The 15,452-nt window shown below is 38.5% G+C and overlaps 5 protein-coding genes across 6 annotated transcripts; 2 read left to right on the top strand and 3 right to left on the bottom strand.

Moving 5' to 3' along the window:
• Positions 1 to 1,932: 1,932 nt before the first annotated feature.
• On the bottom strand, positions 1,933 to 4,529 carry LOC117790960 (endophilin-A). Of its 2 annotated transcripts, XM_034630581.1 has the most exons (3): positions 4,279 to 4,529; positions 4,133 to 4,226; positions 1,933 to 3,975 (listed from the first exon to the last, which is right to left on the bottom strand). In XM_034630581.1, the coding sequence occupies exon 3, from the start codon at positions 3,842 to 3,844 to the stop codon at positions 2,735 to 2,737; it is 1,110 nt and encodes a 369-aa protein (XP_034486472.1). In that variant the 5' UTR covers positions 3,845 to 3,975; positions 4,133 to 4,226; positions 4,279 to 4,529; the 3' UTR covers positions 1,933 to 2,734. The 2 variants fall into 2 exon arrangements, with proteins under 2 accessions (XP_034486472.1, XP_034486471.1); XM_034630580.1 differs by having other exon boundaries at positions 4,133 to 4,529.
• Positions 4,530 to 6,781: 2,252 nt separating this feature from the next.
• LOC117791437 lies at positions 6,782 to 7,520 on the top strand. The gene is made up of 2 exons (XM_034631191.1): positions 6,782 to 6,906; positions 6,962 to 7,520. The coding sequence occupies exons 1-2, from the start codon at positions 6,856 to 6,858 to the stop codon at positions 7,418 to 7,420; spliced, it is 510 nt and encodes a 169-aa protein (XP_034487082.1). The 5' UTR covers positions 6,782 to 6,855; the 3' UTR covers positions 7,421 to 7,520.
• Positions 7,521 to 9,462: 1,942 nt separating this feature from the next.
• Positions 9,463 to 9,968, top strand: LOC117790179. Its single transcript, XM_034629503.1, has 2 exons — positions 9,463 to 9,541; positions 9,609 to 9,968. The coding sequence occupies exons 1-2, from the start codon at positions 9,497 to 9,499 to the stop codon at positions 9,921 to 9,923; spliced, it is 360 nt and encodes a 119-aa protein (XP_034485394.1). The 5' UTR covers positions 9,463 to 9,496; the 3' UTR covers positions 9,924 to 9,968.
• Positions 9,969 to 10,831: 863 nt separating this feature from the next.
• On the bottom strand, positions 10,832 to 13,195 carry LOC117789683 (opsin Rh2). The gene is made up of 6 exons (XM_034628770.1): positions 13,037 to 13,195; positions 11,597 to 12,235; positions 11,428 to 11,538; positions 11,203 to 11,369; positions 11,099 to 11,132; positions 10,832 to 11,031 (listed from the first exon to the last, which is right to left on the bottom strand). The coding sequence occupies exons 1-6, from the start codon at positions 13,142 to 13,144 to the stop codon at positions 10,936 to 10,938; spliced, it is 1,155 nt and encodes a 384-aa protein (XP_034484661.1). The 5' UTR covers positions 13,145 to 13,195; the 3' UTR covers positions 10,832 to 10,935.
• A 117-nt stretch (positions 13,196 to 13,312) lies between these two features.
• LOC117789684 (low molecular weight phosphotyrosine protein phosphatase) lies at positions 13,313 to 14,302 on the bottom strand. The gene is made up of 4 exons (XM_034628771.1): positions 14,227 to 14,302; positions 13,986 to 14,167; positions 13,744 to 13,917; positions 13,313 to 13,690 (listed from the first exon to the last, which is right to left on the bottom strand). The coding sequence occupies exons 1-4, from the start codon at positions 14,258 to 14,260 to the stop codon at positions 13,379 to 13,381; spliced, it is 702 nt and encodes a 233-aa protein (XP_034484662.1). The 5' UTR covers positions 14,261 to 14,302; the 3' UTR covers positions 13,313 to 13,378.
• Positions 14,303 to 15,452: the final 1,150 nt, after the last annotated feature.

Genomic DNA, 15,452 nt, shown 5'->3' with positions numbered 1-15,452 from the left:
TTTTTTTTTTTTTTTTTTTTAAATATATTTAAGGTAGTCAAGAAGATACTAAGATGGAAAATAATTTTAAATAAGCTAAAACTTACACAGTTTACGTCTCAAAATCACAATTTCTAGAGAATTGAAACGTTTCCGTTGGAGTTTAATTAAATTATAAAAATGTTTTACAAAAATAAACATTAATTTTATTAATAATCTTCGAAAACAGATACGCAGCAGAAAAATAATTTAATTATCTTTACCATTCTCATATTTTATATTATATAAAAGATCATTATCTCAGCTACACTATATCTGTAATGACTGACGTCGCTTATTGTCATAGAAACAAACAATTTCCGTGACTCACAATTATATTCAGAAATCCTTTCATCCTTGTGGAGTTCAGAAATGCCCCCACTTGAGACTGACTGTTCAGAATCCTCTGCAATGACGGCATGACCTCAGCGGATGATGATATGCGCGGGGAGTGTTGCGTCACGTTTCAATGTCATGCGAACTGGGCCATCGTTCTCTGTTTGATGTAGGGGGGGAGGAAGGATGGGTTACAAATTTTGTCTCCTCGTCTGCCTCATTGTGTTTTGTGAAAAATCGAAAATTTCAATGCTCTTTTTGCCTTATTGTGGACGCTGACGACGACGCTCTGTCGTGCCCCATCCCCCCGTCAGCCTCCGGCAACGTGCAGCATCCAAATCAATGTTACGCAACATGCAGAGAGCTCGGGGCTGGGCCAAGGCCAACCGGAAGAGAGGCTGGGAGGGCAAAATCGGTGGTAATGGTTGATATCTGCTTTAAGGTCAACATGCAAATAACAAAACGCAAATTGGTTTTTCCTTTTTTTTATGATTTTGAACGAAAGACACATTGAAAATTAAATGTATTAAATTTTGGTTTTTGCATAAATTAGGGCATCGGTTTTTTTTTTGTAGCGTTATTCTTATATAATTTGTTGTATTATTTGTAAGTATATAGGGTATGTACTTGTATGTATATATATATATATATATATATACTTTAATTTTACTTTATATCCAACACACAAATGCATAATTACAATTATTATTGTTTTACTTTTGCCAGCAACATCAATGCCCCGAGCGATGAGACCAAATTTCTCTTTCTGGAAATGTTTGGCAAGTGTCGCGGCGAATGTTTTATTTTAGCGATCGTAAATTTCAACTTTGTTGCTCATTAACTAATTTATTATCAGTAAATATATAATTGTGTATACTCTTGTTCTTATGTATACATAATAATAGTACATACATGCTTTGTATATATCGCCTGGTAATAGGGGCTTGACTCATCTGATTCTGCAGAGGTGCAGAAATTGAAATACATACATAGGTATTCTTCTAGGCATTTACTGTTAGTAAACTCATTTGCTTTTGTTTAGTTATTTGTTTGCTATGCTTCGCTTCGACTGACTTGACTGGTTTTTGTTTATACATAGTTATTATCAACGTTTTTAATATCAGTAATTACTCGTATTTTCAAATTTAACTAGTTATATTCTGGTTTTGCTTAGGAGGATTCCGTTACGTTGTTCATTACTTTGCTGTTAATAAATATTATTACTGTTATTATTATTTGCTGCTCAGTATATGTTATAATAAATACATAATAATAAATATACATGTAGATAATATGCTTAATAAATATATCTATATTTATATATATATATATATATATAGGTGTATATATATTTGATTTATATAATATTTATGTATATAAATAACAAAAAAACAACACACATAAAAAGGAGCAAAAAAGTAGGATACAAATTTAGTTCTGTTTATCCTTGAATTTGAATTATTCTTTAAATTTTACAACAAACATTAAGACAGATTTAAATCTTATTCTCCTTCTTCATCTTTCGTATGCCTTTTTGGGGATAGATTGTGGGGAGTATTGTTTTTGCACAAATATCAGTTTTTTAGGATAGTTTTACAATAATAATAATAGGTATAGGTATACTAGTAGGTATATGCTGTTAGGTAGGTAGATAGCGTTTTGCATAGAGAGCGCAATGGAAATTAGCTTGAAATTACAACGATCAATTTATAAGAAAGCAGAAAAATTGCAACATCGCAAAATCGCAACATATTTATGCATGTATTATGTGTATGTATGTATATCTATCTAATTTATATATTGAGTTGACATTCTGCCAAAATTTTGTGTTAATAAATACATTTTGCATATCTGAATCGAAATAGTTTTTTTTTTTTGTTGATTTAGCATTAATAAAAAATGTTGAATTCAAAAGTTGAACGAACAATTGCAGACATACTGGAAAACGCATGGAAAATCTTCTATTCGGCATTTGAACAATTTGAAAATGTAGTAAATAGTAGTACATAATTACATACTTTAATTTAATTGTAATTAATTTATTAGTTATTGTGTTGCCAACTGGTAAAATTTCGCTTTTAAATTTGGTTACTTAACGCTTATCGCTTGCTATGCTTGTTTTGCTATTTGCTATTTGTTAGTTGCTTGTTGTATGTTGTATGTTGCATGTTGCATGTTGCATTTGCTGTTTCAATTGCTGTTTATGGCCACGAATGAATGTGCTGTGCTAGCTAAGCCGTAACCGTAACTATAACCGTATTAATCCGCATTTAATCAACTACTACATATGTATTGTATGCATGTGCTGCCAAACTGGTCGCCGTTGACGACGAAACCAACATTCAGTTTTAATTATAATTCATGCTCTTCATCTACAGATTTAGTTGGCATTGGGCAGTGGTACCTGCACCTGCACATAGGACTGCGGGAAGTAGCCGGTTCGACCATTGACGGCACCCTCATACCAATTGTCATCGACGCGATTTAATAGAGTTATAATGTCGTTCTCTTTGAAGCCAAGCTCGCCGGGATTCTCGGGATCAAAGTCGTAGAGTGCTTGGCAACAGGGCTGTTGCTGGCGCTGCGGCGTTACGGCCATTGACTTGGCTGGCGAGCGCATCGGCGAGGGCAACGGCGAGGCGCTCGAGCTAATGTGGGACGGCGTGCCGTCATCAATGAGGCCGCCGCCACCGCCGTCCAAGTTCAGATCGAGCAGCGTCTTGGGCACAAACTCATTGCGTGGCCGGCTCTCTGCCTCGGCACGCTTCTCTTGCAGCGTCTCCTGCAGGCCACGCAGCACATCGGCGCATTGAGAGTGAAAATCGTAAAGTGCTTCAGCAAAAGTCACCAACTGTGAGACATGTTCGGTATCGTTCTCCAACAAATTGAACATGCCCACCTGTGCCAATTGCAATGATTCGGCAAACTTATCCTCAGCACCACGAATTTCATCATCTTTGGCCTGCCGGCGACGCTTACAGTCAAAGTCGAGACGCCGGCCCTGCAGCTTCTTTCGATGGTGCATGACCTCCTTGAGGTCTTTGGTCTGCATATGATGCAGCGGCTCCAAAAAGTTCTGCTTGATGTTGTCGTCCAGCGAATACTTGACGTCGGCCATTTGTTTTAGCGCTTCGCCAAACTCGACGAGCGCCTGCGCGAACACGCTGTTGTCCTCGCCGAGCTTCTTACCATAAGTCAACATACACTCGGCCAGCAGGCCCTCGGGCTGTGGATACGTATTCGATTTCGCCTGTCCCGATAGCTTCGATATGCCCTTGACGGCTGCCATTTTGGCCCGTGCCGTCGGATTTGGTTGCAGAAACTCCTTCGTCTTCAATTGCAGCTCTTCCACAAGTTCGACGGTCACGTCCGTCTTGCGCTCCATGTCCATAAAATCCAAATCCAGCTTGGTGCCCTCCGCACCACCCATCTTCTCCGTCACATATTGATTGGCTTTGTTGATCTGCTTCTTCAGTCCAGCGAAAGCCATCGCGTTGCTTTTTATGTTTTTGCTGTTAATGATGGAGCTGCTGCTGCTGCTGCGCTGCCGCTGCTGCCTCTGTCGCTGCTGCAAGTGGTGCAAGTGATGCTCTCAGTGGTTTGATGTCAACGACGCGGTTGCTGTGAACGGGTTTAGTGGAGTTAGTTGACTTGCCAATTAATCTTTCAGCTTAATTGATTTGCCCACTCATTGGCCATATCAATAATTGTCTAATTTTCAATTGATTTCTTTGCCTAAACTATAAATATTTATATTTTTAACGTTTGAACGACTTACGCGGCGTGCAGTTGTCGGTTGGGGGTGGATAACTAAGTTCTCTGCTGGGGCTGACACTCTGTGAGGCTGTGTGTGTGTTTGTGTGTGGATAATACTGGAAGAAATTGTAACAAACGCCAGTCGCAGAGAATTTTGATTTTTCTGACTTGAATTTCGCACTTTCACTCGATTCGTTTGCGCTGCACGTTCTAAGCTTCTATCTTCTCACGCAGCGTTGACACTTCTCGTTTTTTTATTTATGCAAAACCTTGGAGTTTTCCCCGACGAATGGCTGCGTAATGTGTGAAGGACTGTCGTTACTACTACTATTTCTCCCTCTGCCTTTGGGGCTGGTGTGTTGGACGCGGGGGTCGTTTTTCCTCTTCCAAACTAAATCGATATTTGGCTGTGTACATGCTTGGCACTGTTGCCAACTTAGCTATTTTATAGCTAGTTCTGGCTATTTTCAGAAATCCTTTGCTAGAAATATTTCAAAATTCCTGTTAGCTGGAAATTTGGCAATTTAAATATATTTTCAGCCAAGTTTTGTTATTGAAATTGTTGATAAAACTGTGCAAAAGTGTCCACAATAACAAATTTAGAGGCTTTCCAGACAGAAACAGCTATTGTTCCCCCTAGAAACTTGGCAGCACTGGTGTGGAAGGCTGCCACCCGGTCCAAAGGCTGCCACCCTGCACCCGATCTGGCAGCTTGTACCATTTTAGTCAAATTGCTAAATTGGGTGCACCCAAGAAAATTAACCTCTTTTTGAATTTTTCTTAATGTTAAAAATATAATTTTTTAAATTTTTGGAGAGTTTTTGTTAGAACTTTGTCGATATTTTGACATTTTTTTTAAATTCATTTTCTAACCCCTTGGGTGACGAGCTTCAAACCTTTATTAAAATGCTTTCCTTAATTTGAACAAATTTCGAATTTTAAATTTTTATCAAATTATTAATTTATTTCAAAGTTATTGCATTTTTAAATTTGCATTAACCTAAATTTAAATTTTTCAGTGTGGCCACACGCGACCAATAATGCGTTCTAATTAATTCAGTATTTATAATTACTAGATGCTCTGGTACATTTTAGGTATAAAAATTAGCGTTTTTAATGCAAAAAGCGCGCATTTTAAATTTTTATTTATATTTTTAGCGATAATTGCTGAGAAAGCTGGCTAGCATTTTAGCCATTTTGCATCGCCATTTCACCTTATTTTCGGATGCTTTCCAGCCAGAATCAGCTATTATTTCTCTAAAAAGTGTAAAAAGTACTTGGTGTGTTGCATAGGGCTGCCGTCTTTGGTTAAAAACGTTTTTTCCTTCACAGCTGCTGCTACCATGAAATATGAGCGTCTGGCAGCCTTGAATTCGTAATAGCTAATTTTTAATGTTCCCCCTTTTTTCAAACTGAATTTTTTAACACATTGTTTGTTTAAATTTGTGAAATTAAATAGCTTCATGACGTTTTTCGAGCCGGTCACAACAGAAAGTGTCAGCCTTGCCAGAAAAGGTATCGATAGCGATACTTTGCGATGTTGCTCAGCTTGCCTTAACATATTTTAATAAAAAGCTTGTAATGTTAATTATGTAATAAAAAACTATGCCGTCAAGTGAAGAAGAAGAATTTCAAAATTTTTTCCGCTAGTCGATATAGTATGCATAAGAAAAAGATAACAGTTTGTCGCTTAAAAGTTGAACAGTTGCTGAATTTAAATTTTAAGAAAATTGCCTAATGCAATAAAGTAATAATTGAAACCACATTTAAAATTTAAAATTAGATAAAATAAGGGTGTTCATTTTAATGAAGGTTTAAAGTTGACGACCCCTCGTGGAAAGAAGTTACAAATTTAAATTTAAAAATATTACCCTTAAATGGTACAACTTGCCAGATCGGGAATCTTATTTCTGGGAAAGGTGGCAGTACTTCGGCTTAAGACGTCGCCGCGGAATTCCAAACAAATGATCGAGTTAAACTCGAGATAACAAAAAACAGCAACAAAAAACTAATTATTAAATGTAACAGTAATATTTGCTTACGTATTACTTACTTTGGGCAAAAAAAATATTTTGCTAATGAGTTCTACATCTTTCTAGGGTAGTGTTAACAGAAAACGCTATTAAATTAATTATTTGTAGCTTTAAGTATTTGTAGTTTAGCGATGTTGAGATATAAATGCAAACATTATATGAATCATATTTAATTATTTGCTTATTTGCACTTACTTTAAAGATTTATTATATTTTGAATAGTTTTAATTTCAAAAGAAATTCAGGAGCGCAATCATAACATGGCTGTAAATCATTTCACAGAGCTGTCAACTTATCCTAAATGAAGGTTAAATTGAAGGTTGATTTTAGCCGCGTAAGTTGAAGCTATTGATTGAGTATTGTAAGATAAGAATTTGTGTTTATGTGGTAGATTGCACTGACCACATTAATTCAACACACTCCTGACGTCTTTTGGTGAATTGGCAGCTTTTGCAAATTGGCTTATTTTATCTTTAAAGATAACCCCTAGAAGAGATTATACTACTACATTTGATAAACAAATAATAGAGCATGTAAATCAGTTCAATAGCTAGCTTACGTGTCGGAGCGAGATGGGATGCTGATAACGATGGCAAATTTAGTTTTCTAATGTGTATATAAACCCACTCCAGTGTCCAACCAGATATTAGTCTCTCTGAAACTATCACGACTGAGCTTTCCTCAGAAGAAAACGAAATCGAATCGCTTTAAGATGAAATTCGCAATTTTTTTGCTCGCTGCCATCGTTGCTGTTAATGCACAGGTAAAAACAGTTGTAAGATAATTTTAGCATTTAATTAACCGACAATTATTTTCAGGCTCAACCAATTAATCCTTATGCGGCTGCCAATCCTTTTGCTGCAGCCTATAATCCTTATTTGAATGGACTCTTCGGTGGAGGAGCTGCTGGTGCAGGAGCGGGAGCAGGAGCCGCTGGTGGTGCAGCTGCCGCTGCTCCAGCTGCCCCAGCAGCAGCAGCTGGATTTGGTGGTTTCTCCATCTCTGTCTTCTTCCAGTCCGTCGTACTGCAAAGGGAAGCCGAGCGTCTGCTCGCCCAGCCCGATTTCCCAGCTGACTTAGCTGAGCGTGTGCAGAATGCGCTGGACAAAGCCCAACTTGGATTTGCCAACTGCGATACCGCTATTCTTCCGTGGCTGCAAATCCGCTGCGTCAAGCCCACTCTGACTCTGGCCAAGAACGAGCTGAAGGCCATCGATGACGAGTGGCAGGCACGCCTGGCCGCCACCACAGCAGCTCCCGCCAAAGCCGCCGCTTAAGCCGATAAATTTGTAAATTTGTATACCCTGTAAAAATGAATAACTAAGTCCAATACACCAGCATAGATTCGATATACTTAAATAAACGTTTAAAATCAACCAAAAACAGCAAGTCTCTACATTCTTTAAGGAGTATCCTTGACCTATGACAGGACATGTTTTGGTGCGGCCACTGCCTCACTGAAGTGTTTAGCATATCTGTACTTTATTAAATTTCTCAGCTATTACGAATTTCACCAGCACTTTCCAGCTTAGTTCACATTGTTTTCAGCTTTCCTCTCTTCACCTTCACGCTTCCCATTCTCATCTCCCTTTTTGAGGATGCTAATGTTGTGTTGCTCACTCTCGAGTAGTTCAGTGTACGCTATCCTCGAGAAGGCCAAGCGAACAACTTGACGCATTTTGGCCAAATATTTGAATTCCTTCACTTTATTTGTTCGCCTTTGCGGCATTTTTGCCCCTCCCTCCCTTCACTCTACTCTGCCCTTTTGGGGCACATGGTGCAAATTGTTGGCCACGCCGCTTTTGACAGCCCCTTTTATGCATTCATCAATTTTGGCTGGACCATGTCCTGCCTAAAGTGTTTCCACTGCATGATTTCGAACGCATGCCAACCAAAACTGGTCCATTGAGTGGCTTTAGAAACGATAATGTTGATTTATGTGCGGGGCCAGCGATGCAGTTTCAATTATCATTGTCCAAAAGGCTGTCCGAATTTCAATCCTCGTCCTTTTAATAGTTATCCTTTGCTGGTATTGCCCAATTTTATTTGATGTCAGGTCGTTTTGGGCAGGAACCTACCGACAGTCCGTCCGTTCGTCTGCCTTTTGGCATTAGGAGGATTAAATTGTTTGGCTTAACGAGCCAAAGATTTGCCGCAAATGACCAGAAGAGCAGGGCCAAGAAAGCCAGGAATACTGAGCCAAATGACGCATACGCCTCGTTGGCGGCCCGAATGCGGCAAAGCACATTCAAATTCAAATTCAAATTCAAATTCAAATATGTAATTAAATGTAAATTTTGAAACAGCCGCTGGCCATGTCGCTCCATTGACACATACATACTTTTGTTTCACACACACACACACACATATACACAACGATGACATGGCAAATTACAAGGATCAAGCGAGTGCAAAGTTTTGTCACTTAATTGAAATATTTGCCTCAAGATTGAAACTTGCGTTCTGTTGTTATTGTGATTACAACGAATATGTCTGTGTTTGGTAGAACTTTGTGAAGTTCTGTGGCAATAGCAGCCACGCCCAACTGCCACCCATTTCCGGCATACCGTGTCACCCTCTTCACCCTGTGGGGCTAATGCTAAAGTTGAGCCATGGCGAACATTTTATAAAAAGTGGACAAAATAAAACCCGGCCGCATTTAGGAAGCCTTCTCCCAAATATATGCTAAAATTGGTTAGCAAAACAAAAACGCAACGGACAGATGGACGGAAGAGAGGGAGAGGGCTAGGGATGCGTACTCCATAAGCGCATGTATGTAAATTTGTTTTGGGTTTGCGGATTTGTATGCAAAAGTTGCGCCCCTAAAAGCAGGCAACCATTTTTTGCGGCTTTTTCGAGTGAGGACTCTATGAAGAGGGTCGGAAAGAGTGGGGATGGGTTACACTTGTGAAGTGTGAGCAAAAATGATGGGAAATATTATGGATTGTTGAAAGTACTGACTGACCAGAAATTCTTTGCTGACTCACATCCGCTTGTATATTTTCGGTAGCCACTGTTTACTTTTCTCACCTGATATCGAACCTGTCGTATTTGCCTTGGCTGAGAGATGCTGTAAATTGCCCGTGTATCATTTCCGTTAGCCACAAAGCGCTTCACTTGCTTACGCAAAGGTGTTATAAAAATTTAATTGGGTTAAAGCTGTTGACAAAACAACTGCAGTCAATGCTAGACACGACTTTATAATCAGCTTTACAATATTGTTTTACATTTTCTTAATGCTGCAGATAAGACATTAGATAAGATATACTAGATACCATTTTCTGGATACTGGATACAATGTGGAATCACTTAAAAGTTAGTGCACACAGTAACTTACAGAACTTGGCCAGAAAATGTTGACCGCAACGTTGTTTGTCATATTCCTTGTGATCTGCCCGGTGAGAATTATTTTGAAATTAGCAAGAAGTTGATTACAAATTTTCACTTGCCACTTACCTCTTGCAGCAGCTGCAGACACACGCTCAAAACAATACAGAGGTGGACCTGCAAAATTCCCAAAATGCTCTGCAGACTGTGAAATTGGCTCTTGAGGAAAAACTGCCGGCAAATACAGAGGCTCGCGAAATGGGTAATGAAATTTTAGCCGCTCTGGAACGTGGCCTAAAGATCTGTGATGAGAATCTTAAGAAAGATTCGCAAATCGCCGCTTATAATATGTGTGTTGCCAGCAACAAGGGATTGGCCATGGCTTCGCTGGGCGAATTGGCGGGTCAGCAATGGGCCAAGTCAGGTGCATCTCGTCCTGGTCTATTCTTTTAAATATCCAATTGCTATAATGATTTAAATAAAGAGATTGAATTTGTATGTAGTTCCTCTAATTTGGAGATTGCACAGCTGTTGCCTTTGTTGGCACATTGTTGAAGTTGATGATGGATTTGCTTGATAAAACCATCGAGTCGAGTGCCATTGTCAGAGTCAGCACTTGTTTAAGTTTTGGCCAAATTGCTGACATGACAAAAATTTAGCTTTGCTTGTCGCTTTGTTGTATTCTAATTAGACATTCGTGTGTGTGTGTATGTGTGTATTTGTTGTGCTCATTACACCAAATGTGGGGGATGAGTTGAAAGGGAGTCGTGAAGCGAATGTTACTGAGTAATTATAGTCATTAGACGCGAAATGGAACAGTCAAAGCAAATAGCGACATTAACGTCGTGGAAATGTGTACAGAAAAAGATGAAATAACGCTGACTTGAAGGACGAAAAGTACAAGAAATGCAAACAAGAAATAGTATGTAAATTAATAGAGTTTTCCATTAAATCGAATTTGTGGTAATTTTTGAAACATATTTTGAAGCGCAGAATATTATAACAACATAAATAAAGTCTCGACCATCCTAAAAGTATACCCTAGAAAACTTCTTACGTCACTTGCGGTACACCACAATTGGTACACTTTTTATTATTCATTTGAATTATGGCTGATTTTCATTTAAATAGTTCAAGAAAGAAATACGTATATACCTTCGATTATAACGAAAATTTCTGAATATTATACTTGATTATTAAATAGAATCAGAATTTTAAAAAATGATATAGGTCTCGTAAATAAACAAAAATAGATGCATAACAATCTCATATGTTTAAGATGGTAATCGTGTTCAAACCATAAAAGTCAGTCGGGTTGTTTACATTTTTGATAAGCAGCATCTATTTAAATATTTTTTACATTTTTGTATCATTTGCTGATAATTGCACAGTTATTATGTATTTGACTATTTTTTTTTTAATTTTTGTGCCTTTTTCTAGGCAAATGCTTAAAGTTTTTGTTAGCCTAAGCCTTGGACTCCGCCTCCGACGTGGTTTCCGTGTCCGAAGGGGGCGCATCTGGTTTGGGCTCATCCGTGTTGCCGCAAACACATATAGGACACTGCGTATGGAATAACAGATAATACAGATAATATTTAATTAAACAGATGTTAGTCAATTAAAAGTACCTTCTCCTTGAGCACCAGACGATACTTCGGATGACTAAAGGAGGGGAAGAAAGGGAGACTTTAGTAAAAGCTGTACACTGTGTGTGTTAAAGTTGGACACCTGCCTTATGCCATAGACAATGGGATTATAAACGGCACTGGTCTTGGCGAATGTGGCACCCCAAATGGTCGTCAGAGGCGTAAGACCCTCGATCTTGAATAAACCAAAGTAACAGATGACGAGGTACGGAGTCCAGGCCATAAACCAAAGCGAAATTGTTGTCAGGGCCACCTGAATAACCAACGATATATGTTATACTTAATGATATACTTGAATGATATACTTAAACCTTGGCTAACTTTCCCTCAGCACTCTTGTCACAGTCCTCGGAGCTACGTAAGGACTTGACATTCATCTTCTTGGCCTGCTCCCGCATTGCCTTCTCATGGGCAGCAACGGTCTATTTAAAAGTACAAAGTTGTTAGAATGACAGAGGAAACTAGAAAGATAGAACCTACGGCTATAATGAACCAGTATGAGTAACAGATCAGAAAGAGAGGCACGTAATAGACAAATATCGAATAGGTTATGAGATAGGATCGTGGATTCCATTGCCTCGTCATGTAGTCAATGCTGCAGGCGGTCAGATTGCCCTCGGGCACATAGCTGCTCCAGCCGATTAGCGGCATGATTGTCCAGAACGTTGCCATCAGCCAGATGAAGAGAATCTTCATAATGGACAGCTTAATTGTCATCGGCGTGCCATTAATGCCCTTTACAATAACATTATACCGATCAAAGGCGATCATGCACATGGACCAAATGGAAACACAGCCAAACATCGAGCCACACACGGCATATATATCGCACCAAAGTGGACCCAAGATCCATGTCTGATAGTAGAAGTTGACCAGCATGATTGGCGACTGTGAGGCCATCATACAGAAGTCGGAGAAGGCCAAATTTAGGACCAACAGATTGGCAGGAGTACGCAGGGATTTAGTGCCTCCAAAGATGTAAACAACGACACCATTGCCGCAGCAGGAGATGATCAGAATGCAGAGTGTGAACAATCCCAGAATATTACTCATGGTCGGATCCATGGGAGCAAAGCGACTCCAATAGGGATTGACGAGGTGCGCCATGTCCGGCAGCACCTGTAAATGAATTAAAAGTATTTATTTGTATTTGTATTTATTTATTAACGTCAATTAAAATCAGTCGACAAAAATTTAAATTATGCATAAAATAAAACAAAATTTAAATATGAATTAGTAATTTTTATCAATTAAATTATAAAACTTAAAAACGATTTTATGCTATGACTGAAAATTTAAAAAAATAAGCAGATTAAGTTAAGTCTGGGAAATTGAAAAAATTATTTAATTGATCCAACATGAGTTGCAAGAATTGGGGAATACCCAGAAAAAAACCCAATCAGATCAATGAGAGAAAATTAGGAAAGTTAAGTAAAGTTAAGTCAAGTTAAGTAAAGGGAAAACTTTTATGTAGTGATGTAAAGATATATCGAAATATCGACAACTCGATTTTCGCGGAAGCGATTACGGAGTACTTCAACTCGATGATTTTTTTGACGATCTATCGAGTTGATTAAATCGATTTCCATGAACAACCGACAACTCACTAGGGTTTGTTCATAGAAGCTTATTTTCAGAATTAAGTTTAGTCGTCCAATTTTTAATAAGAATAACAAATAAACTACAAAATTGTCAAAGTTTGAATTAGGCATAAAAACGATGCAAAAATAAGATTTCTAAAAAAAGTACGAGTGTATTTTGGGATTTCAATTAAGTTTTCAAATAAAAGAAATTTTTTTTTAAAAAACTCGATATTTGCAACTCGATCTACTATTTTCCGATATATCGACAACTCGATGCATGGTTTTGCCGATTTTCTATTTCGATATAAAACTCGATCTAAATTTTGGACCAACTCACATTGTCCAGCACAGAGCCATTACCGCTTGACTGCGCCTCGAACCGAGGACCAAGTGCAGAGCCGGACTTGGCAATGGCAAACGTCTCCGGCAACAAACTGGCCACCATGCTAAGCTACCTCGGCTACGATATGTTGTCACACATTAAAGAATTCCGCACCAACAGCGTTGGCTGAAAGAGAATCAAGACTTTTATAGGGCAGTCTAAAAGCCAATTATGATAGATCGATATGAGATATGTGGCGATGTACTGAATACCTGTCGGATCAAAGTCTTCTTTGAATTTATTGTCAAGACTAATGAAATTTTATTGGGTGGCACATATTCTCACACTTGTAGGTATTTAGAGGGTGGCTAGAAAATTTTGACCGCAATTATCACAGAGTTTTGTCTTATGGCAATTGATTAATGAACATGACGTCCTCAGGGAGCTCTTTGAGGGATATTGCTTTGCGGAATTTACGCTTAAATCGTCCACACTCTGGCTGGATTCCAGAGAATTCGCTAGGTTCATCATCTCATATTTTCGCTCGTCCTCCTCTTCTGTGCTGGGCAAGTCATAGCGCACAATTCTCACCTGTTGGCTGAGTATTAATTGCTTGCAGCAATCCTTAATCTGATAGTAGGCGGATCGAAAGGCTTTCAACTTGCGTATCTAGAAGAAATGGAATTTACTCTCAGTTTGCTTTAATTAATTTAAGTGCTTACTGGCGATAGATCGATAACCGAGACGGTTTCTCCATTATTCCCATACGATCCAATCATGATCACATGAGAGGTCTTCTGAACGTGATTCACCTTTGCCCAGAGCATCAGTTCCTTGTGTACATGCTCATTCATGGCGATGATATAATCAAAGTAGTCAAAGTCGTTAACGGTCAACTGCGAGTAAAGAAGTAAATTCAATCTATGCAGATCTAAGCATATTAAGATCGAGCTTCCCCACTCACCAGCCTGCAAAAGCGATCACTGCGCAGTCCATGCTCTCGAAGAACCCGTAGACATCGCTTGTGCGGCTTTCTTCCAATATTCCAAGTTCGCAATGCTGCGCTATCAATCTCCCAGTAGAGACTAGTCTTCACCATCAGATTCTGCATGATTGCCTCTGCCATCGGTGAATTGCAAGAATTACCTACACAGAGAGCTTCAGAGTTGAAAAAATCCCCAATCGATCCATCATTATGAACTCACCCATGCAGACGAAGAGAAGTTTCTTAAACGTCATTGTTACTCTAACAGAAAATTTATAAATTTGTTTATTTATCTTGTTTCAACTTATAAATTTATTATTGATAATACACGAGTTTCAATACTTTGTTTAATTTGAATTTTATTTAACGCCTACTCGGTCTTGTAATATGTAGTTAAGGCCATCTAATTATAGAGTCCTTGATGCGGCCACCATCTTAAAATAAACACAAATAAGGCATGTGTGACAACTCGACCCACCTTATAAACTCCCCTCTTAGTCTTTAAGTTCTTTTTGCTCCCACTATTCTCGCCAAATAGCTTAGTCTATTTTCTATGATTCTCATTGTTGCACGAGTGTCTATGTTATGTACGTGCTTCTGTCTGTCTCAGTGTGTGTGTAATGCACTTCTCAGCCTGTTGCTGTTCTCCCAGAAAGCTACTCTTTGACTTTATTCTGACCTAGCTACTCCGCCGTGTGCACAGTGGCTCTATTTCAATTTTATTGCATCAAAAAATGTGCTATTTTAAACTTAATAAGAAAGTTTTTACAAAACACATTTGCTACTTTATTTATAAAAGAAATTTATTCAAATCAATTTTTATTGCGAGAATAACCAATCAGATACTAGTAATTTATATATACTTTTTACTGGTATAATTTTCTTGTAGGTTAATTTATATTGTCAGCAGTTTCTTATCGAAATGGATAATGTACAAAATATTAAAGATCATTATCGATTCAAATTTCGAGTTTTATACCATACTAAGGGGATCGCTCGCTTTGTCCAGCCCTATTATGCAATAAAAATGTCTTAGCTATGTTGTGCCAAAATTTCATACTCCTCCTCCTTACCGTTTGGGTTGCACAAATATCAGTAAGTCAGGACAAACAGTTTTATTTTATATCATATTTATAATACTACGATTGTTTTTAGAAATTTATACCAATGTAAGATAAACTTGTAGTTTATATTTGAGAGACACTGTGCGTCAGTTGGATCTAGACCCGAGTCGACTTTTGTTGACCTGGCAAATGTTTGTTGCCCGCCCACTTGACACCTCAATCTAGTGGCGGTGGAAAAGTCAAAGGCATTAAAAATATTGGACTGACAGCAGGTGGGCGGTACGTTGCACAAAGAGTGTCAAGTGGACGTGGGGTGTTCGCGGGGCAACGTGAGTAGCATTCTAAATTGGCTCCCAAGGGGTCAAAAGGAGGAGAACTTGTG

Source organism: Drosophila innubila, assembly GCF_004354385.1.
Source record: "Drosophila innubila isolate TH190305 chromosome 3R unlocalized genomic scaffold, UK_Dinn_1.0 2_E_3R, whole genome shotgun sequence".
NCBI classification, from domain to species: domain Eukaryota; kingdom Metazoa; phylum Arthropoda; class Insecta; order Diptera; family Drosophilidae; genus Drosophila; species Drosophila innubila.
The sequence above is the reverse complement of the archived record's forward strand: the minus strand, read 5'-3'. Positions and strand labels throughout refer to the sequence as shown.